A 24,624-nucleotide genomic window follows, 5' to 3' on the forward strand; every position below is an offset into this window, starting at 1 on the left:
TAAAATTCTAGAGAAACCAAACCGACTCGAATTTATATCAATATTGGTCCGTTCTCAAGCAGAAAACATGCGCATGTTGATAAATATGAACTCATTTTATGAATGAAATAAATTTGTGTACTATTTAGAAAAAAAATATATAAATGGTAATATCGCTAATTTTTCGACCGTTATTATTTTGTTTTTATATTATTTATATGAACCATTTTTCAATTCAATTCTTTTTTTTTAATACAATTATTGGTAAAAAAAAAAAAGGAATAAAAAAAGCGAGAGCATATTGCACGTAAATCCACCATTGTTTCCCGACCTCCCTTTTTCCCTTCCCGCTTATTCGACCGCCGAGCCCGTCCATGGTCTGGCCCACGTCGTCATCCAAATATGGCCCACTGGGCCCATTTAGCACTTAACTTATGGGCTCTCATGAAGGATTACAAAGTAATTAGCTACTACCGCCTGCACACAATAAACTTCCTTAGTTCAGTAAGCATTGCCACTAAGCTAGTGTCATTCTCGTAATTAACAACAACTTCTCGGATTCCCATAATTTTCGAATCATGAAGCAAAGCGTTATTTCTCGTTTCGATGCGGGAAGAGAGAGAGAGGGAGAGGAAAAGGTGAAACTCTGTTGAATTCCATTTCTCTTCTTCTTCATCATCTTCATCGCGTTTCTGCAAAGCCACTTTTTCTCTCGCTTTTTTCGCCAAAGCTCTCTGCTACTTTGAGTTCCTCTTTTGATTTTTTTTTCTTTTGGTTTAGTAAATTATTACGATATCTCTGACACGATGTCGGATTGGGCGCCAGTGGTGATCGGAGTTGTTCTGTTCGTGCTTCTCTCGCCAGGGCTTCTGTTCCAGTTCCCGGGGAATAATCGGCAGTTTGAGTTCGGGAGTATGAAGACTAACGGTAAAGCTGTAGTCATTCATACTCTCATCTTCTTCATCCTCTACGCCGTCTTCATTCTCGCTCTTCATGTCCACATCTACTCTGGATGATCCGGTAACCTCTTCTTCTCGTCCTTCTTCCGCTTTCATTCGTGATTCTTACGAACTGAAGCTGCTGCATTTCTAGTGGTGTTTGAGCCTTGTGTGTTGTTGTATTTCTGTTTGATGCGGATCTTGTTTGATCTGTTTGTATTTGCGATTTCTGTAGTCGAAGACTCGGAAGAGATAGAAGGCATTCTGTATGTTTATTTCGTTTTACTTACGCCTTTGGTTTCCATTGCTAGTATAGATCTAATTGCATCGAACGCTGGTCTCTGTAGCTGCTCTATCTCATGGAGAATCTTCTTTTTTGTCTCTCTTTGTTCTTCGATTTAATAAATTCAACGCATCTCAAGTACAAGATATTCGTCCTAGTGCGGACAGTCTGGCTAAAATTTTGTTCAAATTTGGTTTGTTCCATGGTAAAAGCAAGCTAGTAAAGGATATTATCGATTAGTTAGGAAATAGGGAAGAATTTTGCTCAAAATATTCAAGGAATTACCGTGAGAGTATTTACAGAAGCTTACCTTCTTTATCAACCCCCCAAAAAGAATTGAAATTATAGTTTACATTTAGCAGATTACAATATAGAAAGGTGTTGTTCAAAGGGAAAAAGAGAACAGGAAAATGGAGCAGAACAGAGAGAAATATGCTAAGTCCTAGAGAAAGAGAAAACAAAAGGAAGCAATTCATCTGCTGAAGGTAGCCAAAGCAGATGATTGAAAGTCAGTTAACGTGTATGTGAATACCGATAGCGATGACCAATATGGTGAGTATGCAGAAGAAAATGATAGCGTGCACCAAAATGGCAATCCCACTGGTATTCATATTCCCAAACTCCACCACCCTGATTCTCGCCGGCAACTGAAAAAGCAACCCTGGCGACAGGACAATGAACAGCGCCACCGCCACGACGACCGGTCCCCAATCTGCACTCATCTCAATCTACAAGAGGAGGAGTGTTCTGAAGTAGTGGAGTTCTTCTTCAAGTTCTTTAGAGAGAATTGAAGGTTAGAAGTAGGTGAAAAGAAAAGAGGGGTTATAAGGGTGAACGAGCTTGTTGATTTGCTTAGCAAAGAAGGAGCTTAGGGGATGCCAAACTTGGGGAGAAAGAAGAGAAAATGGTTTATAAGCAAGGGAAAGTCATGTTGATGAGTCGAAGGCAGTGGATCTGCTTTATGAAGATGGAAAGAAAAGGATCTGTATTGAACTGCACTTTATTTCTTGCTTTAGAGATGTGTTGAGGAAGGTGGAGGGTGTTTTGTTTAAAGAAAATGGATGTGTGGGCGAAGTGTAAAGGCGGGTTATAATGCTTAGAGTATTGAGAATGCTTTGTTGTTTTAATTGTTTCTTTACAGCAAAGGTTTTGGAAGGATTGTCATAAAGACGATTAAAGCTTGTGGAATTCATTGTACCATGATGCAGGAATGAATATGATTTCAGCAGACAGATTGGACTTCACACACTTTGATTGGGTAAAATATAGAGAATATCTGTGCTTGCCTTTTAGATTTATTACTAACGAATTGGTCTATTATTTTCTTCACCTCTACAGGCAATCATCATCACTCCTCTCTTCTAAAGAGGGGTACCAATTAAATAAAGAAATGAGCATTTGTTTTAGCCAGTTTAGAAGTGTGATTAAATCAGGTAATGACCATGTCGATTTTAGTCATTTTAAAATTATTCTCGAACACATTTTTTCTTTTTCTTTTTTTATGAAAATAAGAACTAGTCCTAAGAAAATCTCTAGCATTTTGATTGAAACCCATTGAATTATAAACATATTATTAAAATTTCAGTTGAATTGGACCACAAAATTGTTTTTTTGAACGAACTCTTTGTTCAAACTTACAAAATTTATTTTCTTTCCTTTTCTGTCTCTTTTTATTTTCTTTTTAGCGGCACCCTTGCATTTCTCTTGTTTTTTGTACTGATAACAGAAAACACATGAATTTATTTATTTTTCATAAATTTACTATAAGATTTGAATCTCTTATTCCTTAATCGGTATTACTTATTGGGTTCATTTTAATAAATACAATAAATCAGTAACTTTAAATTTAATCATTTGAACATATAAGAAATTATAAAAACATGAATATGTAATGAAAAAATAATAATGAATATTGAAAAAACTAAAATTTTGTGAAAATAACCTAAGTTTCTTAAAAAAGAATAAAGGAAAAGGAAAAGAGTGAACAACTGTACTAAATTTCTTAATCACTAAGGTAAGTTATTACAAGTTTAATTTCTAAACATCTCAAAAAAGGTATAGTTTCTTAACTTAAGAAGTACTTAATAATTCCATACATATAACTATCGAATTCCATCACACATATTTGATTTGTTGGAAATGAAAAATTACATTTTCATGAAGCTTATACTCTGAACAGAAGCTACAAAAATAATTCTTCAAATTTTGGTCCATCTGAACTTTTAAAAAACTTTTAAAAAATAAAAAATAGATCTTTAAGAGTACATATAAATATCTTAAGAGAATATTATTCAAAATGGCTCAACTTTGGTCAAGTCTTAGCTCATAATATTAATCAAAATGATTCCTCTCGTACATCCACCTTATTATTACTTTTTATAATAAGAAACAAAGAGCATAGATTCTGAGTAAAATTTCAATAATTGAGCCTCAATTTTGAAGTAATTAATATTTAGATAAAGATCAACTAAAGGTTATACATAGATCATTTTTAAACACAGTTACAAACCTATATAAGTATCTACAAATGCTCGCAACAAAAAAGATACAACTTTTATTGACCCTCTACACCATATCATGCAACAAAGTTGCTTCTTCAGCTGATCAACCCCTCAAGTCTAAACCGTTCTTGCACAGACGATATATACATAGCAGCCTTCCGATCGATATGTTCGTCGACAACAACGCCATAACCGTTCCAAAACTTAGCCTCGTGAACGTTCATGACCTCATGAACAACCCTTTGGTTCGACGAAGCCATCTTCGCCCTCTCTTGGTGATGAACCATAAACGAAACATGACACGAACACGACGATGCATTCAACGACGTCCCCGTTGGCTTCGTGTTTCTGCTGCTCGCCATAGCTTCTCTATGGGGCACAAGGGGTCTTGCTGATCTACACCTTGAATCCATTGTTTGTTTTCTTGATATTTTGTGTGTCCAAGTGAGGAATGGGGTATTTATATACAAACCATCATGTGATATTTTAATGTTATCTGTCTCATGAACAGATTGGAGAAGGATATGAGAGAATTTTTACTGTATTCTGGTGGAGACCCACCAAGGGAGAAAACAAATATCTAAAGCATAATATTCAAAGATTAATGTTCTTCAAAAGCTAGATTGGTAAGATATGGAAGAAAAGCTTGGTTTTTTTTATACTTTTAAAAGACCCAATATAGAGTTAATTACAGTTTTTACATTAATGGAATATAGATTAATGCATAATGATTGTATCAAAATGAAAGATTAGCTGTAATCTCTTCATTAATATTTGTGGTTTGGAGAATCTATGCTCTTTTTTAACAAAGAAAAAGACTTTCTTTCTTCTACCTCTTACAACTCTATTCATTTCCTCTGCATTCGGCAAAATAGTTGAACGATTGGTCTTTTAAAAGTGGGATTAATAAAAATATGTGAGATCTCGCGTCGGTTGGAGAGAAAATAAACATTTCACCTCTCCTTTGTAGATGCATTTTAAAACTGTGAAACTGACGACGATACGTAACAGGTCAAAGCGGACAATATCTGCTGGTGGTGGTGAGCTTTAGGTGTTATAAATGATATTAGAGTCTGACACTGGGTGGTGTGCCAGTGAGACCCAGGGGTGGATTGTGAGATCCTCTATAAGTTAGAGGGGAACAAAGCATTTCTTGTAACGGTGTGGAGACCTCTCTTTTGTAGACACGTTTTTAAACTGTGAGATCGACGACGATATGTAACAGGTTAAAACGGACAATATCTACTAGCAGTGGGTTGTAGCTTTTACAAATGATATTAGAGCCCGACACTGGATAGTGTGCTAGCGAGACCCCAAGGGTGGATTGGGAGATCCCCTATGAATTAGAGAGGGGAACAAAACATTCTTGGTAAGGGCGTGGAAACCTCTTGTTAGTAGATGCTTTTTAAAATCGCGAAGATGAATAATAGGCGGAAAGTAAATAATATCTACTAGTTGTAGATTTCGACCGTTACAAAATTAAGTTAATCATAAAATATTAATAAAATTTCAACGCTTTTGATTTAAAATTTAATGATAAATATATTTTTGAACTTTGTTTTTTTTTTTTTTATATAATTATTTTATTGAAATAATTTGATGTTTGAGAAGGGGATTAAGCCCAATTAGGTTGGTTCGTCGTCTGGCTGCCATGGCGAGCTTTGTATGTGGTTCGAAGTTGTAGCTGCACGCGACTCCTTAAGGTATAGAATGAACTACAGATTCCTTTCAATTTCTCCTTATCTTCTTTTCCGAACTCAAGCCATTGATTAGTTACAGTCTCTCAACTCTTTCCTTGCCTGGATTTGTTACCATTTTAGCAGCTATCTCTGTTGCTGTTCTTTAAATTTAGCTTAATTTAACGTTTCTACCATAGCATTTTCGATTCTAGTTGACGTAATCAAGATTGACCTATTTCATTTCGTTATAATTTCTTTCAATCTTGCGCCTCATCGAGTTTATTTTGATGGGTTATATCTTATTGAATCCGGTGGTAGTGCAATTTGGTGGAATGTGGATTCTACTGTGAAACTTGATTAGGTTACCAAGTCTATTCCGGACTCTTGTAAGGTTAGGGCTTCAAGCTCTGATATCGAGTGCTAGCAAGATGCTGGGCTCCAAAGAGGTAGATTGTGATATCCTACATCGGTTGGAGAGGGTAACGAAACATTTTTTATAAGGGTGTGGAAATCTCTCTATAGCAGACGCGTTTTAAAAACCTTGAGGGGAAGCTTGAAGGGAAAAGTTCAAAGAGGACACTACCTGGTGGGGTGGGTTTGGGCTGGGTTTGGGCTGTTACACAAAGCTTTACTTGGAGAGAAAAAGGTATTATATTCTTCTCTGATTTCACGGTGTATGTTTGTGTAATATAGCATGACAAAGGATTCATTCTTCTGCTTTGCTTGTTAATGGCTTGGTTTCTAGCGGCAAGCTTGGCTGCAACATGGGTGAATTTCAACTTATGGGGAGGGTTTGTTACGATTTATTGCTACATGGATGAATTTTGAACTAGGATCTGAGAGGAGGAGGGTTTGATTTAACATATCACTTCAACCCCTTACCATCTTTTTAAGCTAACTAATTGTGCTGACCATATCTAGTGAGAGGAAGGCAATGTGCTATACTTCGTAGTAGACATTCTTCAATCTTGAGTCGAGTTGTATTATGGGTTTGTGATTGGTCCGATAGCCAGGGAATGTAGAAAATAAATTCAGGGGTGTTGTTTAGAATGATGAAATGTAATTAAAGACATTTTCATACCCCAACGCCACTGCTAGTAGATATTGTCTATTTTAGCCCATTACGTATTGCCGTCGGCCTCACGGTTTTAGAACACGTTTGTTAAGGAGAAGTTTTTACACTCTTATAAGGGACGTTTTGTTCCCCTCTCCAACCAACGTGGGACTTCACAGTCCACCCTCTTGGAGGCCCAACGTCTTCGTTGGCTTACCGTCCAATGTCTGACTCTGATACCATTTGTAATAGCCTGAGACCACCGCTAGCAGATATTGTATGTTTTAGCCCGTTATGTATCACTATCAGCCTTATAGTTTTAAAACGCGTCTGTTAGGTAGAGGTTTCCACACTCTTATAAGAGATGCTTGAACGGACGTGGGACTTTACATTAGCCCTAAATTTTCTGGAGACTACACAAAGCATTTCAGCCTGACTGACCCCAATCAACCATCAAGGCACTTATGAAGGACTTGTCTATCCTCCATTTTGTTAACATATTTCTAACCTGGACTTCTTCCTTAAGATTTATTCTCAGTTTATAGCACACACATATACTTAATTATCTTTCCCACGTTACTTTCCTCGTCTGTTGATTTTTGGAGTTCTGAGTTAATTCTTGGACCGAGTGGAAATGGAAAAACTTTGCTGGTTAATTCTTGTCCTCTTTGGCCCATTACGTATCGTTGTCAGCCTCACGGTTTTAAACGTGTCTACTACTATGGAAAGAGTCTAGTCCTGCTCCGACCATGACCAGTGGAAAAACTTTGTAGGATAATTCTTGTCCTTTTTGGCCCGTTACATATCGCCATTAGCCTCACGGTTTTAAAACGCGTCTACTATGGAGAGTTTCTAGCTCTACTCCGATCAATGCCTCGCATCGTCCAGTGATAGACTCTGATAACATTTGTAACAACTCAAGCTCACCGCTAGCAGATATTGTCCTGTTTGGGCAGCCCTTCTAGGATTCTCCTCAAAGTTTTAAAATGCATCTAGTAGGGTGAAGTTTCCACACTCTTGTAAGGAATGTTTCGTTCCCCTCTTCAACTAACGTGGGATCTCACACATTTGCTTTTTATTTACTTATTTGTTGATGTGTTCTTTACAAGTACGTTAATTTTTCTTCCATTTCTTCTTTAGCTTCTCTTGCAGGTCTGAGCGAACCAACTTCAGGTTCCATTTATGTCCGAAAGTAGATAAAGATGGCAAACCATGTGAGTCAGTCTTCTCAACCGTTAACCCCTGAGAGAGAGTTGGCATTGTCTTTCAAATTCAAGAGAGGTATGGTCCATTTTTGTTCGCCAGTTGGGATTAATATTTTAAAACTAGTATACAATATTACTGAAATATGATTATAAGAAACATTGCTAAGGCTAGGCTCCTTTAATTTCATAGAGCTGTGCGGTCTTTCCTTTCCACACATATCACCAATTTTTGCTGCTATCTATCTTCCCTCCTTACTTGTAACAAAAGTATGTAGGGGAAGGACAAGGTTCCAAGCCAAAAGATGGGGATGAAGGACTTTTCAATCCCATCCTCAATATCATTCTGCTCCTTACATTTCGCTCAAGAACGCTTCCATTACTTTCTTTACTAATGGAAGAAGTATTATTTCCTGCTGCTACTTGCTACTTTGTTCTTTGTTCTTTGTTCTTGATTCTTCCATTTCTGTTCATAAATGCTTTGCCAAACTTTTGTTGGATTTTGAAAATTTTGTTCACTCTCTTCTCTTTCAACAAGATTCATTCAGAAGTATGATGGGCTTCTTGACTTCCACAATTAGATTGCCATTGCATTACTTCTTTGTCTGAATTCTTCTCATTCTGAGGAAATCTTTTGCTTTTGCTTTAAATTTTCAGCATGGGGCTTTTTTCTTGCTTTTGTGAGTCGCTACATGCCCCAACCATGGTGAGAGATTATAACAGTCCAAGCTTATTGCTAACAGATATTGTCTTATTTGGGCTTTCTCTTTCGGGCTCTCCTCCCCAACCGATGCAGGATCTCACAATCCACTCCCTTCGAGGCCCAATGTTCTCGCCGGCACTCGTTCCTTTTTCCAATCGATGTGGGATCCCCCAATCCATCACCCTTTGGGGTCCAACGTCCTTGCTGACACACCGCCTTGTGTCTACTCCTTTCGAGGCTCAACCTCTTCGCTGGCACATTGCTCAATAGCTGGCTCTGAGACCATTTGTAATAGTCCAACCCCACCGCTAGTAGATATTGTACTCTTTGAACATTCTCTCAAAGTTTTTTTAAGTGTACGAATGAGTCAATTTCCATTTTTATTCTTTACCCGTTTGGCAAGTATGGAGTTAAAAGATTTAAAAGAGAAAAAAGGGAAGAAGGAAAATATCTTTAGGAGGATCGCTGTCTAACCAAATTGAGAATATAAATATTAAAAATATCCTCCAAAAAGGTGTAAATGGGTTCGAACCGTCTCTTTCACGTCATCGTCACAGTAGCCAGCTCACACCCTATGAGTGGGGTCCACAATATGCCGGTTTTACACCAAACCGTACCCGTGGCAGTGGTGTTCGAATTGGTACACATCATCACCAGACAGGTCGGCTTGGGAGATCTGCAATCATCTGGAACCACGTGGCAAACTGGGAATCATGGGCTCATTATCATCTTGTGTGTGCTGATGCACTGGGGATTACTGCCACTCTTTTTTATTTTTTCTTTTTCTTTTGGATTCTCCGCCCCCAAAATCCATAAAAATTTACTTAAAACTCAAATCTTTTAAAATATTTTGGAGCATCTTAATAATAATAAAATAAAATAAAAACTATTTTATTGGTATGAAATCTTTAAGAGAAATAAAAAAACAAATCTACTGGAATTTATGCTTAAAAGTAGACAACATCCTATGATTTGTTGACCTGTTACTTACATCTATTAGGGAGAGGTTTCCACCTTAACGGATGTGGGATCCCATAATTGCATATCTAGTTGAAAATGAACTCGAGATTATGATAAGATTATGTTTTATCGTGTATCCATATCAATTGGTTGATATAGAAATGGGGTGAGGAAGCATTTGGATTTGGATAAAAGGATTGTAATTAGGAATGTTGATCTGTGTTATCCAAGTTATGTTGTTAGCGAAAGTCCACGTATATGGGTTGTTCATCACTCAGCTCTGTAACCGTCAGCCGCCAAACGCACCCTTGTTTTGTTTCAAGATAAGGCGCTTACCCACACATAGGATTTCTTTATCTTACATTTCCATTTCACACCCACACCTTATTTCATTGGATGCATTCCAATTTCCAAATATCTCCTTTTATCTTTTTATCTTTTCCACGTCGTCTCGAAATTTAAATATTTATTCCGTTGAAATATTAGAATTAGTCCATTTAAATTATTTATGAGAATTTTATTAAATTATAAAGACTAATCGTAAAATTTTATCAAACGATAAGAACAAAATTCTAACTTTTAAAATATTAAAGACCAAGTTTTAAAATTTTTAAATGGTAGGGACCAAATTATAAATTAATCATATTTCTATCAGGTTTTTATTAATGGATGAATATATCACAGTAAATACTTTTATTTTAATTATTTTTCGTTGTATTTATTAATAATTTTTTATTGTCAACTTGAGTATGACTTGATTAGTTAAAATATCGAGTCAAGTGGTAATTGATATATATTATGGATTAAGATGTGGAAGTTCGAATCTATTCGTTGTTGATGAAGTTAAAAAAAATAATAATAATAACGTAAAAATTTTATATTATTATCCATAAAGTTGGAATTTTAAGCTGATGTTTTTTTTTTTTTGTCATATAATTTTTTATCAAAAAGAAATTTGGTTGATAGTTATTTTTTTTCTATTTCATGTTTTATTTTTTAAAAAATAAATACAAACATGTCTGAACCATTATTATTGTTCCTTCAAATTTTATATTAAAAATGTAAATTTTATTTAAGAAATAAAATTTAAGAAATGCGATATTCTTTTTTGGGAATATTTTAAAACACAACGTTATTCACGCATTATTTTATTTATTTTTAAATATATTCTTTACTAACTTTTAAAAGTAGATTCACCTAGAATCGCACAATATTCTTAATAAAATTACAAATTTCAAATATATCCGCTTTTTATATATCTATTATTTTCTCACAAAAATAAAATTCTCTTAATTTTTGCAAATTTATTTATTTATTTAATAAAAAAATATAGCTATTTTTTTTTCTATCTTTTAATAGTAAAGTTGTCTGATTTCGCTTTTTTAATTTTTCTAAAAAGAATTTATTCTGATAAAAATAATATATATCTTTTTAATAAAAATTATAACTAAATAATTAAAAAAGAAAATCCCATTATTGGGAGAAGTTTCATAATTAAATTAATAATAAGTTGGAGATAGCCTAATTTTCTTTTTAATTTAAAAAAAAAAAAAAAAAAACATTAGGGTTTGGGAAAGTTGGTTGGCGGCGTGTGTGGCGGTGGAAAGTCAATAGTTAATGAGATTTGTTTAGTATCCTTAATCCAATAGTTAACAAAGAATTAAAATATAATTATTAATGAATTAAGAAAGGAAAGCATAAAAATAACGTGGGCAGATTACCAGTGGCTCACGCTGAAATTGCCGGCGAGATGAGCGGCAACTCTCCGACCAACCCCCCGCGGCTAAGACGACACGTGATTTGCAGCGCCCTGAGTGGTCCCTTAGAGCTGGGGCAGTATCGCCATCAGTAATATCCACAAAATCTTAACTCTTCAAAAAGCTTCACTTCAATTCAATTCAATCCTCCCTCCCATCGCCATGGACATGGATAGTCAAATCCTACAAATTAACAAACTAAGAACCTAAGCTTCCATTGCCTACCCTAATTCCAACACTCCCTTTTTCTTCCCCCTCTTCTTTATTTCCCTTTCCCCCTTTCTCTGCTTCACTTTTAAGCCTTCCCCTCTCCCTCTTCTTGTCCTCTTCTTCCTGTTCTTCTTCTGTTCTTCCTCTTCTTCTTCTTCTTGTTCTTGAGGTATTTGTATAAATTTTTTGTGGGTTGTTCTTTAAATCTGTTTTTGGGTGGAGATTTGAAGTGGGTTTTCTTTTTTTCCCCCTTTTTCAAGCATGGACAGCGAGTATGATAAACTTATCAGGAGGCTGAACCCACCCAGGTACTCTTCTTCTTTCTTCGTCTTAATTGGAAACGGTTTTGATTTCCTTCCCGAAATTTGCTTCTGGGTTTTTGTGAGTCATGGTGTTCGAAATTCCGAGTTGATGTTTCTTCTTTCCAGATTTCTTGTTCTTGTTGAATTTTGATGTTTCAATGTTGGTTGACTTCTGGGAGTGATATCAATAACTTAGGCAGTAGTGGTTTGATTCTTTTTGCTATCTATTTACTCGAGCTGATGTGAATGAACTTATGATTTATGAGTTTAGTAGCGGTTTGTTCTGTGAATTCTTATTTGTTATATTCAATCTGTTCTTGCAGAGTTGTGATTGATAACAACGCTTGTAAGGACACTACAGTGATCCAGGTGCTTGATCTTTAAGTTTGCTCTGTAATTATTGCTTCCTTTTGTTTATTCAATCAGGAGCTAAAGATTGCTCCAATCCTTTTCTTCTACCTATCAGGTTGACAGCATGAACAAACATGGGATTCTCTTGAAAGTTGTTCAAGTCCTCATGGATATGAACTTAATCATTACCAAAGCCTATATCTCCTCTGATGGAGGCTGGTTCATGGATGGTTAGTGATTCTGACTCTTAAGTTATTTTGAATCTGAAAAGCTTAGCCACTTATGGGTTACTTTTTGTTCTTTCTTTCCAGTTTTTAATGTTATCACTCATGATGGAGACAAAATCAGAGATCAAGAAACCATAAACGCCATTCAAATGGTAAACTTACTGTAACAAGTGGGATAGATGAATGAATGTTCCATCTTTTATGAGGGTTGTGTTATAATGTGTTTGTTAATTGCACCATGTAGAGGCTTGAAGTGGATGCGAGTTTCGTGCCATCGTTGAGAGAGTCAGTCGGTTTGATGCCCTCGGAGGATCATACTTCAATCGAGCTGTCTGGTACTGACAGGCCTGGTTTATTGTCTGAAGTTTGTGCTGTTCTTGCGGACCTTCACTGCAATGTTGTAAATGCTGATGTTTGGACACATAATAGTAGAGCTGCAGCTGTGGTACGTGTGACTGATCACGATACTGGCCGAGCAATTGAAGACACACAGCGGCTCTTAACGATCAAGGAGTTACTATGCAATGTTCTAAGAGGGAGTGGCGAGTTAAAGGAAGCGAAAATGACCCTTTCTCCTCCTGGGGTCACCAGCACAGACAGAAGGCTGCATCAGATCATGCTGGCTGATCGAGATTACGAAAGGGCTGGCAAACCCAGGCTTGGGGTTGAAGATAAGAACTTGAGACCCCATGTTACTGTCTTGGATTGCGCCGAGAAGGATTATACTGTGATTACTACAAGATCTAGAGATCGGCCGAAGCTGATGTATGATGTTATTTGCACTTTGACAGACATGGAGTATGTGGTCTATCATGGAATGGTAAACACTGGGAGCATGGAAGCTTATCTGGTAATTCCAAGGCCATTTTTCGTCGAAACTAGTTGAGCTATTTAAGTTTTTAGGTTCGGTTATGATTTAAAGGAAAACGGTTACTGCTTTTTCAGGAATTTTATATCAGACATAAGGACGGGCTGCCGATTAGCTCTGAAGCCGAAAGAGACCGAGTATTGCATTGTCTTGAAGCAGCCATTGAAAGAAGGGAGTCTGAGGTAGAAGAGAGGCCATTGTTGAGTTTCTTATCCTTATTGTTTGAAGGTAAAGGATAGGCAATAATACATTATCTTGTCTGCTTTCCTTTGCAGGGGCTTAAGCTAGAACTGTATGCAGAAGACAGAGTTGGGCTTCTATCAGACATCACAAGAATATTTAGGGAGAACAGCCTATGCATCAGGAGGGCAGAAATCGTCACCAAACGTGGAAAAGCCAAAGATGTTTTCTATGTCACCGACATGACGGGAACTGCCATCGACGTGAAGGCCGTTGAGTCCATTCGCAAACAGATCGGTGATGCCATGCTGCAGGTGAAACACAACTCATGGCTCTCCGAAACGCCTCTGAAAGAGACGACGACAGGATTCTTCTTGGGAAACTTGTTCAAAGCAAGAACTTTTCAGAATTTCAAATTGATAAGATCCTACTCTTGAAAGCAGCTGCTCTGCCCATTGTGTGTATATTCCTTTACAAGTAGAAAAAGATGCACAGATACATGACAAGTTCAAGGGACAGTGTAAATTTATAGGAATCCTTTTCCTTTCACCCTTATAAGTGAGGGTTTGCTACAATGTTCTCATATTGTAGCCAATAAACCCAAAAGAAACCAGCCACCTTGTACTGAAAGGCAAGTTGGTTGGGATGTATGTCTGTACAAACCAGTGTAGTGTATGGTGTACATTAGACGCTGTTTCTACAGAATTGTAGAAGACTGTAAAGCTATAATTATTGGGCTCAATGGAATTGGATGCTGAATATGCTCTAATTGTTGTATTTCACAGTCATGTGCTTCTCAGTTACCATCGATTCATTTTCATGGAAGGGTGAAAATGGTCTAACTTAGTCTTCCGTTGTGAGGTCCCACATTGGTTGGAGAGGGGAACGGAGCATGTCTTATAAGAGTGTTGACATCTACAAAGACTAAATTAAAAAAAGTTACTCCTAAAAGGAAGGGCATTTGTGCAATCTAAGCCACGACTTGGAAGAAGTCCATTTATGTTTTACTAAGAAACAGAGCAAGAAGAGACCAACCCTTGTGAATTGTCAGCTAAAAAATGGATACCTAAAACATGTTACTTAGCAAGCAGAACCTCTAGCATGTTCAAAACTTGTAACTAAATCAGCATTTCTTCAAACCCAACCCTTTCATATAAACACACAAGTTTCGATTGTAAGGAGACGTGAGACAAGCTGTGTAGGACCTTCAAGGGTCAAGTCAATTCCAAAAGTCGAGACAATAGAAAATAGGCGAAACTTAAAAGAACAACCTACCGAAACGGCATACCTCAGGGGCATCCTGTTTGCTTCGACATGGAGACTTTCCAGAACAAGTATTGGACTGCCAAAAGTCTGAAGCTTGAAGTGGAAGGAATACATTTAAGAGACATTTCATCGAACACCTTCAGGGCATGCGCAAAATACCCATCATAAGCAAGGGCAGTCAAAAACGAATTACATGGTGCGTATCCATTAATGTCAGTAACTGAAGTAATCTCATTAAAAACAAAAAAAAAAAAAAAAAGCATCATGGGTCTTCTTGCCAATGATCAACGAATCAAGAACAGAGCAATAAACTGACAAATCGAGGTTAATTTTCTGAGTTTTTACCTGTTTCAAGAGACTGTGGATGGCCCCACAGTTTGGTAAGTAGATATCTTGATCCCAAAGCAATGTTAGTGTTCGCCACATTCATTATATTCTTACAAAAATATTGAATTTCTAGCCCAAACCTCTTTTTACCTAAGTTGGTGTCAATTCTGGGTCCAAGTTTTAAAGTCCAAGACGATGCCCATGTGAAGTATTAGGCTTAGTAATACTTCCAAAAAGAAAATAGAAAAGCTTCCTTGTTCATTGACGCTTCCGTACTTCCCCTTAACTTCAAGCCATCTCCACCAAATCCGTCTTCGAAAGTCGTAGCCACTACCATCTTCTGCAGAACCGCATCGCGGCGCCATGGATAATCGGAAAGTCGTCGTCTGCGACAATGGCACTGGGGTATCTCCTTCTTCTTTAAATCATTGTTTCAATCTACTGTTTCGTTTCCCCATGATCACCTTCATCTTGATCTTACAATCCCCTGTCCAAATCTGCCAAATCATTGAGTTTCCATTTTTCTTCAACCTGCTTTGATTCGGTTGTTTAAGATTAGATTGTTCATTATTTGCAGTACGTGAAATGTGGATTTGCCGGGGAGAATTTCCCCACTTCTGTGTTTCCTTGTGTGGTGGGAAGGCCACTGCTTCGCTATGAAGAATCACTCATAGAACAGGAGCTTAAGGTTTGCAATTTCCCTTTGTATTTTGAGCTAATGGAAGAATTGAAATGTTCGTGGTGCTCCTCGATTTTCTTAATATCATGACTGATTTCTCATTTCTATCGTTAGCTCGACAATGAACTGTAGTCATGATCTTTGTTTGTGATCTCATCCTGAAAGGTAGTTTGTCTATGAACAGAACTTTCCAACATTCAATCCGATTGTTAGGGATAATTGTATTTACTACTCCACAGAGCAGAAGGGGGAATGCTCATTGTGTTAGTGGTTAAAGGGTGATTTCTATTCGATTAATTAGCGTAACTGATTACACGAGTGCTGTTTTAATATTCTCGATGCTCGAAAATAGAGTGTACATGTTCATATCCCATGTAGAGATTATCTTTTATTAGCTTAGGAATTGCATTTTAGTGAATCCAAGATATTTTCAGTCTAGATGTCCCAGTTTATGGAAAGGGGATCCTGAGGTTAGTAGCTATGTATTCGATTGTTAGATCCCACATCGGTTGGAGAGGGAAACGAAACATTTCTTACAAGGATGTAGACGCGTTCTAAAGTCGTGAGGCTGATGACTTTACGTAACGGGCCTAAGCAGACTATATTTGGTAGCGGTGGGCTTGGGTTGTTCCAAATGGTATCAGAGATAGACACCAGGTAATGTGTCAGTGAGGACGCTGGCCCCCAAGGGGGGTGGATTGTTAGATTGCACGTAGGTTGGAGAGGGGAATGAAACATTCCTTATAAGGGTGTGGAAACCTCTCCCTAGTAGACGCGTTATAAAACCGTGAGGCTACATAACGAGCCAAAACGGACAGTATCTGCTAGTAGTAGGCTTGGACTGTTACATCGATTATTCGTTCTCAAGTCTTCTCTCTGAATTACTATAGGACATTGTTGTTGGAGAAAGCTGTGCAGATTTGCGTCATCAACTTGATATAACTTATCCAGTCCATAATGGTATTGTACAAAACTGGGATGATATGTGTCATGTGTGGGACCATGCATTTTTCAACGAACTGAAGGCAAGTTTGAGCTATTATGAGCAGTTTATATTCATCCCATGCACAAATCATAATGTTAATTGCTTTTGTGTTTTCTGTCTATAGATAGACCCAAAAGAATGTAAGATTTTGCTCACGGATCCACCTCTCAATCCTTCGAAGAATCGTGAAAAAATGGTTTGTGACCTTCGATTTTCTTTCAAATTTTCTTTTGCTGGATTTAACGACTAGGGTCGATATAACCTTACAGGTTGAGACGATGTTTGAGAAGTACAACTTTTCGGGGGTCTTCATTCAAATCCAAGCTGTTCTAACTTTGTATGCCCAAGGTGCTTATAAGGATGAATGAAGGTCAAAATTGTGCTTAGTTATTTTCTGTCTCTATTGGCGCACCTTTTCTTAGATTTTTGGTTAGCATATTGTAATTGTTGAATCGAAAAGTACGTTTCATTACGACGGTGAAAAGGCACGCCCCTACGATAAACATCCTCAAATTCACTCTAGCTTTTCATGTAATGCTTCACTCATTATTTTACTCTCACAGGTTTACTGACTGGGTTAGTCATCGACTCTGGCGACGGTGTCACTCACGTGGTAAATAATTTACCAAATCGTTTCGTAAATTTCAGTGCATACTTTTTTCTCGTCCATTTGCTACTCATTGAGCATAGTACATTTGTTTATCATTAAAGAGTCAATCATTTTTGAGATATGAAGTTTATGTGGAGAGTGCAGATTGAGTTTGATGGTTAACAGCCTTTTACCAATTTGTTCTTCAGGTTCCAGTTGTTGATGGCTACTCATTTCCTCATCTTACAAAAAGAATGAATGTAGCTGGCCGACACATTACTTCATATCTTGTTGATTTACTCTCACGAAGAGGGTGAGGGTTTTTTTCCATAGCACAGTCGATATGAATCGATTGATTGTTTCTTTAGGTAACACGTGCGACTTCTTGAAGGTATGCGATGAATCGGTCTGCTGATTTTGAGACTGTTAGGGAAATCAAGGAGAAGCTCTGCTATATAAGGTGAACTAACCAGCTTGACGTCGTATGCTTTGCGATATGTGCTTATTTACCACATTTTGATGGTACATATATGTATATGCAGTTATGATTACAAGAGGGAATATCAAATGGGGCTTGAAACCACCATTCTTGTCAAGAACTATACTGTAAGTCACCTCTTGTGAATTCTGCTAAGAATTAATATTAATCATACTCGTATTGGTAACCACCTTTGACAAGAATGGATGAGTTATCTTGGCCAGCTTCCAGATGGAAGGGTAATCAAAGTTGGCACCGAACGTTTTCAAGCTCCTGAGGCGCTCTTCACTCCAGTAAGAATGGGACGGGTTAACATAATATTGGGGACGGGTTATAAAGAACATTAGTTTTTACTTCTTATTATAAGAATGGGACATAATGTTGATTAAAGCAATGAAATTCTCTGTTTCATGCAGGAACTGATAGATGTTGAAGGGGATGGGATGGCAGATATGGTTTTCCGCTGCATTCAAGAAATGGATATCGATAATCGGATGATGGTATGATCAGATCTTTCATATGCTTTCAAGAAAGTACCCTTTTGATGAATATTATTGGTTTGCAGCTTTACCAGCATATTGTTTTAAGTGGCGGGAGCACAATGTATCCTGGATTACCTAGTCGGTAATGTGTAGCTCTTCTTGGTCTGTGATTATATTATTCTTCTACCCTCGACCTATAGGCCGAGTTTCCGTGTCAGTCACATGTCAGACATGGATACGTCTGGACACACTCAAACACGTGTCCGATGTGCTATTTTACGTGTCCTTCGGACATGGCTAGACACGACTTGTGTATTATTGTTGAAACACCATCGAAATGTTGATAAAATGGTGATTGATTGTAATGATATTCAGTTTGGAGAAAGAAATACTCGACCGCTATCTCGATGTCGTCTTGAAGGGAAACAGAGATGGTTTAAAGGTAATATGTAAATCTTTGTTGAGTTCTTGACTTTAACCTGGGAAAGTAAAACACTATTTACTTGTATGTTTTATGGCCTGTGGTTCTTAGAAACTGAGATTGCGGATAGAGGATCCGCCAAGAAGGAAGCACATGGTGTATCTGGGGGGCGCAGTCCTAGCAGGAATAATGAAGGTAGATGACATACATACCCATAACATTCTAAACCATTTGATTCAAGAAGTAAAAGGGATTAACTGTTGTTGACACATCCAGGATGCGCCTGAATTTTGGATCAGCAGGGAAGATTATCTTGAAGAAGGTGTTGGTTGTCTAAGCAAATGTGGGCAGGCCTGACACCTTTTGGGATTAGTGGCCTCCTTCAAGATTGCTCCTCAGACTACAATTTAATGACTTAGCTTATGAAATGAAGACAGGATTGATTGATTATGTGAGTGATAAAATGGAATAATCTTATGTTCTTATGTTGTTTGAATGTTGGAATATGATTATGTGAGTGATACAAACATTCTTTATAAGGGTGTGGAAACTTCTTCATAACAAACGTGTTTTAAAAATCTTGAGGGGAAGCTAGCGGTGGATTTGAATTGTTACAACAATATTAGAAATTATCCGCCATGAATGTTCTTCACCTCACAAAAGAGTAAGAATACAGAGAATAAAACAAGTTAGTGTCTCTCTTCAAAAATATCTTCTTCCTCGAGGACAAATCGATCATGAAGACTAAGTCTTGTAATCTTGTAATTGTCCTCTTGTCCCACTAATCCTTTCCTATTTGTTTTTCTCCCTAGTCTTTACAAACCCCTTTTGGCTTTTGCAACCCCATATCAATTCTATTCGGAAATTTCCATTCTTTCGCTTTCCTATTCTATTCCTATTTGTTTTTCTCTCTATTACTTTGATGATGTCATACTAAATCTGTAATAGTCAAAGTCCACTGTTAGTAGATATTGTCCGTTCTATTATGGCTCGTTACATATCGCCTTCCGTCCACGATTTTCAAACGTGTTTACTGGGCTCTCACACCACACCCACGTGAGATCTCTCACAAAATGTCTGGTGCAAATATGGAAGAACGATGAAGGTTTCACATGTGGGGGTAGGTGCATGCATGCCATGGAGGGGCAAAAACGCTAAACTATGGCATTGAGAATAGTGATTATGTTGAAAAGGGGAAGATGCTGAGAGAGAGCAAGAACAGAGGAAGGAATTGGCCGCCTGAGGATGAAACGAGAGAAAAAAAGACAAACACTCAATTCCTTTGGCAAATCCAAGGGATAGACGGCGCCACCGACGCCATGCCCGACGATTTTGCCTATGTTCTCATTTCGTCCTTTTTCCCAATCAAATCTCCCCTCCTCCTTCTTCTTCTTCTTTCTCCTTACTCTTCACTTTAATCCCTTCTAATTAAACATAGTATTACCCACATTAAATAAACTTCGCAATGCTGCAGCTGTAAACAACACAAACTTGTGAAGTTTACAATCTTCCAGTTGGATCATGCCTGTATAACTCTCAATTTAATATCCAACACTTCCTACCTCATTCTAAAATCGTGGGACGGACAACAATATGTAATGGGACAAACTGAACAATATCTACTAACAATAAACTTAGATTATTACACCAACATAATAGATTAGTTATATCATTATAGAATTAATAGAATTCTAAAATAGGAGTCTTTAGAAATTTGATTTTATATCCAAAACTAATCAAACTGTTATTAAATTCAAATTTATCATATTATTTTGTATCAAATATAATATTACACAGAATTGATTTTTTTCAACCATTAAATATCTGTGACATAAGTGAAACAAATAATAATTGTTAATTAATTGTGGTCCTAATACATAAATTATTGTAGCACAAATTCTTAAAATCAAAGTTAATTATTATTTTGCTTATAATTGATNTTTTTAAAAAAAAAAAAAAAAAAAAAAAAAAAAAAAAAAAAAAAAAAAAAAAAAGTGGCGTGTTATGTCATCAGCCGGCCCCATATGTGAGGGAGGGGTAATAGAATTGGGTCTCCCGCGGCTACGCACAGGCTTGCCAACGCTGTCATCACTGGACATTCAAACACCTTCCTCTGCTAGCTGACAAATTTATAACCCCAATAAGAACAATCGAACTGATCTCTTTCCAAGTTCCTTCTTTTATACCAAATTTCCTTTAAAAAAAAAACTTGTTTGATTCTCATAAACTTTCTGTTTTTATCTTCTGGGTGTTTCCGCAATTTCCGCACAACAAAAAACACGAAAATGATCAATTCTCTCTGCGGAAGCATCGCCCCAAGCAACAGCACCGAAACCTCCTCCTCCTCCAAGCCTCCGCCCCCCACCTCCCCAAATGAAGCCGTCTCCGCCAAGACCGCCGCCGTCTCCTCCTCCGACAGTCTCACGCCCGCCAGCCTCAGCTTCCGTGCTCCCAAGTTCGAAATCGACGGCGACATCGAGATTCAATCGCCGGACAACTCCGTCTGGGATTCCTTGTTTGCGGACCAACTCGACTGCGACTTCATGATCTCGTCGCCTGTGCGGAGCTTGCCGTCGCCCCACAACTTGGGTTTCAATTACTATAACTATGGGCAAGCAATGCAATGTTCGCCGCCTAGGAGCTGCTCTCAAGTTGGGGCTTCGAGCAGTGTTCATAAAGGGAAAGGGCTTAGCCCACTTCATAAGGTGTTTAGCTCGCCTAGTAATCAATATATGCAAGCAATTGAGGGCACTTCTTCGCTTCCTACTATTGGAGAATTGTTGGATGATTATGAAGAGCCTGAGGGGTTTGAAACGTTTCAAAATTTGTCTAAGATTTCAGGTATTGGAGAATCATTGCAATTCTATGACATATCAACTTCTTCTCTTCCACCAGTTTTTGAGGACTTGGCTGTGCCAAACGAATCATCAACTATGGATAGGGAATTCTTTACTCAAATGGGGTCGATCACAACTGCCCCTTTGCCACAACAAGATCAACAACAACTCCAGCCACTGCCACTGCCACCGCCTGCGCCGTCGCCTTTGCCGTTGCCACCTCCAAAGCAGCCACAAAATCAGCTCAACCATAGCTTGATGGTGCCTCTTCCTGTTGTTGGGTCTGAGCAGGTAAACCATTATTAGTAATACTCCAAGTCCACCGCTAGTAGATATTGTCCTTTTTAGAACTTCTCCTTCAAGTTTTAAAACGGTAGAGGTTTTCACACGGTTATAAGGTATGTTTCGTTCTCCTCTTCAACCGACATGGGATTTTACAATCCAGTCCATCCAAACCTACCATTAACAGATAAACCCTCTGTTGTAACAGTCCAAACCCACCCTTAACAAATATGGTTCTCTTTGTATTTTTCCTTCTCGCTTTCTCTCAAGGTTTTAAAACAAGTCTATTAGGGAAAGGCTTCCATACCCTTAGAAGGAATGTTTCGTTCTCCTCTTCAAACGATGTGGGATTTCACAATCCATTCCTCTCGGGATCCCAGCATCCTCGATGGCACACCGCTCAGTGTCTGACCCTGATACCATTTGTAACCGTCCAAACCCACTATTAATAAATATTGTCCTTTTTAGGTTTTTTCTCTTGAGTTTCTCCTCAAGGTTTTAAAACTCGTAGGCTAAGAAGAAGTTTCCACACGCTTATAAAGAATGTTTCGTTCTCCTCTTCAACTGATGTGCGATTCTCGTTGGCACACAGCCCAGTGCCAACTCTATACCATTTGTAACAGTCTAAACCCACCGCTAGAAGATATTACCCTCTTTGGGGTTTCCCTTCCGAGTTTCTCCTCAAGATTTTAAAACACGTCGGTCTAAAAATTTGAAGTTTTAGTTGTTTTTGTATTCTAAAACAACCCAATTACTTGCTTTCAAAATTAGTACAAGTTCATGGAAGTAATTATTATGCGTTTTGGCATTGAAAAACGTAGGAACAAGATAGTGGACTTCAACTGGTGCACCTCCTTCTTGCATGTGCAGAAGCAGTAGCCAAAGAGGATTACATGTTAGCAAGAAGATACCTTCATCATCTCAACAGAGTTGTCACTCCAATTGGCGATTCCATGCAAAGAGTTGCTTCTTGTTTCACCGAAGCCTTAAGTGCTCGTCTTGCTGCAACTTTCACCACCGCAAAACCCATTTCTCCAATCCCTCCATTTCCCAAAAACTCCCTCGAAATCCTCAAGATTTACCAAATCGTTTACCAAGCTTGCCCTTATGTAAAGTTCGCTCATTTCACCGCCAATCAAGCCATTTTTGAAGCCTTTGAAGCTGAAGAGCGCGTCCATGTTATAGACCTTGATATTCTCCAAGGTTATCAATGGCCAGCTTTCATGCAAGCCCTAGCAGCTCGCCCTGGTGGCTCCCCGTTCCTCCGAATCACCGGAGTTGGCCCGGTCATAGACGCCGTGCAAGAAACCGGCCGCTGCTTAACCGAGCTCGCTCATTCTCTAAACGTCCCTTTTGAATTCCATGCAATTGGAGAGCAACTCGAAGCCCTAAAGCCCAATATGTTCAACCGTCGTGTCGGAGAGGCTTTAGCGGTCAACGTCGTGAACCGTCTCCACCGTGTCCCGGGGAAGAGCCTCGGGAACTTACTTGCTATGATCCGAGATCAGGCTCCGAACATCGTAACCCTAGTGGAACAAGAAGCAAGCCATAACGGTCCTTACTTCCTAGGGAGGTTCCTAGAAGCTCTACACTACTACTCCGCCATTTTCGACTCTCTCGACGCAACGTTCCCACCGGAGTCGGCACAGCGGGCGAAGGTGGAGCAGTACATATTCGCACCGGAGATAAGGAACATAGTGGCGTGCGAAGGAGCGGAGCGAATCGAACGACACGAGAGGCTGGCGAAATGGAGGAAATTAATGGAAACAAAGGGGTTCAAAGGGGTGGCATTGAGTAGCAATGCAGTGACACAGTCCAGAATATTGCTTGGTTTATATTCATGTGATGGTTACAGGTTGACAGAGGACAAGGGTTGCTTGTTGTTGGGGTGGCAAGATAGGGCTCTTATTGCAGCTTCTGCATGGAGATGCTGAGCACGATATTTTTAATTCTTTTTATTATATAATTATGATATTTTTTCTTTTTTTTTTTCTTTTTCAATCATGAATTTGTCGTTAAAAACTACAAGACTCTCCTATCATATTATACGAGAGATCTCTATGTTATAAGTTTCTTTGTTTTTATATTTATATGTAAACCATTTATGTTCTAACATTAATACACATAATTCATTCGATTGTACATTCAAATTCGCGACCTTTTGGGTTATATTATATGTCTCGTTCGTGAATTAAGAATATGTATTGGTTTCTGGAGATAATCTTCACTTCTAGAAAATAGTTCAAGTCAAGTAAATAACGTGGTCATGTCGTACGAGATGCAAGGGGCCATTCAATTGGGTTGAGTTCAAATGATCAAAACTACCCTAATATTGTAAGGGAAGTGCCATGAGAGGCCGTGTAGGGGAGAGAGTTGAGGGGCAGCAGCTGCATGTCACCACCATACTATGAAGAGATCAAACACGCACGGGCGTCGTGCGTAGCCAAACAAGTTTAGATTCTGCATGAGTTGTGTTTGGTTGACGAAGACAAATCTCACTTAAGGTCCGACAAAGCTATAAAGACGGGCAGAATATGTGTATGGAACTTGATTTTCTTTAAGGCTTGTCATGAACGTGTCATGACGCTACACGGTTAAAAATGTACGACTATGACAGTGCGCATGGCTCTTGTGAGCAGCTGACATGTAGAAAATGAAGCAGCTTCTTTCCTGTTTCACTTCAATTTTCCTAAAAAGAACTTGAAGTCGGTGATTCAAGAGGAGTTAATTCATGATTTTGTCGTAAGTAGGTCGTTTTTCAAAGAATCAGTGGTAATTGTAGGAGTTAAACGAATTTTTAATAGGTACTCATAAAATTTAGAGGGAATGAATGAGAGTTAATTNAGCTGCATGTCACCACCATACTATGAAGAGATCAAACACGCATGGGCGTCGTGCGTGGCCAAACAAGTTTAGATTATGCATGAGTTGTGTTTGGTTGACGAAGACAAATCTCACTTAAGGTCCGGCAAAGCTACAAAGACGGACGGAATATTTTCTTTAAGGGTTGTCATGAACGTGTCATGACGCTACACGGTTAAAAATGTACGACTATGACACTGCGCATGGCTCTTGTGAGCAGCT

General features: G+C 38.3%; 4 protein-coding genes and 2 long non-coding RNA genes across 7 annotated transcripts; 5 read left to right on the forward strand and 1 right to left on the reverse strand.

The window, feature by feature from the left end:
- The first annotated feature begins 268 nt into the window (after positions 1–268).
- LOC111803842 lies at positions 269–1,341 on the forward strand. The gene is made up of 2 exons (XR_002816432.1): positions 269–617; positions 760–1,341. It is a non-coding gene; the product is annotated as an uncharacterized LOC111803842 (long non-coding RNA).
- Positions 1,342–1,472: 131 nt separating this feature from the next.
- On the reverse strand, positions 1,473–2,402 carry LOC111803819. Its single transcript, XM_023688400.1, has one exon. The coding sequence runs from the start codon at positions 1,920–1,922 to the stop codon at positions 1,710–1,712; it is 213 nt and encodes a 70-aa protein (XP_023544168.1). The 5' UTR covers positions 1,923–2,402; the 3' UTR covers positions 1,473–1,709.
- Positions 2,403–5,317: 2,915 nt separating this feature from the next.
- LOC111809359 lies at positions 5,318–8,393 on the forward strand. Its single transcript, XR_002817209.1, has 3 exons — positions 5,318–5,404; positions 7,575–7,715; positions 8,294–8,393. It is a non-coding gene; the product is annotated as an uncharacterized LOC111809359 (long non-coding RNA).
- Positions 8,394–11,007: 2,614 nt separating this feature from the next.
- On the forward strand, positions 11,008–13,963 carry LOC111804272 (ACT domain-containing protein ACR6-like). Of its 2 annotated transcripts, XM_023689026.1 has the most exons (8): positions 11,008–11,435; positions 11,527–11,574; positions 11,892–11,937; positions 12,035–12,149; positions 12,231–12,298; positions 12,391–12,996; positions 13,092–13,196; positions 13,290–13,631. In XM_023689026.1, exons 2-8 carry the CDS (start codon positions 11,528–11,530, stop codon positions 13,629–13,631), a joined length of 1,329 nt encoding a protein of 442 aa, XP_023544794.1. In that variant the 5' UTR covers positions 11,008–11,435; position 11,527. The 2 variants fall into 2 exon arrangements, with proteins under 2 accessions (XP_023544794.1, XP_023544786.1); XM_023689018.1 differs by having other exon boundaries at positions 11,009–11,574; positions 13,290–13,963.
- A 1,042-nt stretch (positions 13,964–15,005) lies between these two features.
- Positions 15,006–18,979, forward strand: LOC111804284 (actin-related protein 2). Its single transcript, XM_023689036.1, has 15 exons — positions 15,006–15,192; positions 15,365–15,475; positions 16,357–16,491; positions 16,576–16,647; positions 16,721–16,799; positions 17,015–17,064; positions 17,250–17,353; positions 17,432–17,500; positions 17,583–17,646; positions 17,743–17,811; positions 17,935–18,018; positions 18,084–18,142; positions 18,376–18,442; positions 18,533–18,616; positions 18,698–18,979. The coding sequence occupies exons 1-15, from the start codon at positions 15,151–15,153 to the stop codon at positions 18,776–18,778; spliced, it is 1,170 nt and encodes a 389-aa protein (XP_023544804.1). The 5' UTR covers positions 15,006–15,150; the 3' UTR covers positions 18,779–18,979.
- Positions 18,980–20,706: 1,727 nt separating this feature from the next.
- On the forward strand, positions 20,707–23,474 carry LOC111805356 (DELLA protein RGL1-like). Its single transcript, XM_023690449.1, has 2 exons — positions 20,707–21,549; positions 22,362–23,474. The coding sequence occupies exons 1-2, from the start codon at positions 20,707–20,709 to the stop codon at positions 23,472–23,474; spliced, it is 1,956 nt and encodes a 651-aa protein (XP_023546217.1).
- Positions 23,475–24,624: the final 1,150 nt, after the last annotated feature.

This window comes from Cucurbita pepo, chromosome LG01, assembly GCF_002806865.2.
Source record: "Cucurbita pepo subsp. pepo cultivar mu-cu-16 chromosome LG01, ASM280686v2, whole genome shotgun sequence".
Taxonomy (NCBI): Eukaryota; Viridiplantae; Streptophyta; class Magnoliopsida; order Cucurbitales; family Cucurbitaceae; genus Cucurbita; species Cucurbita pepo.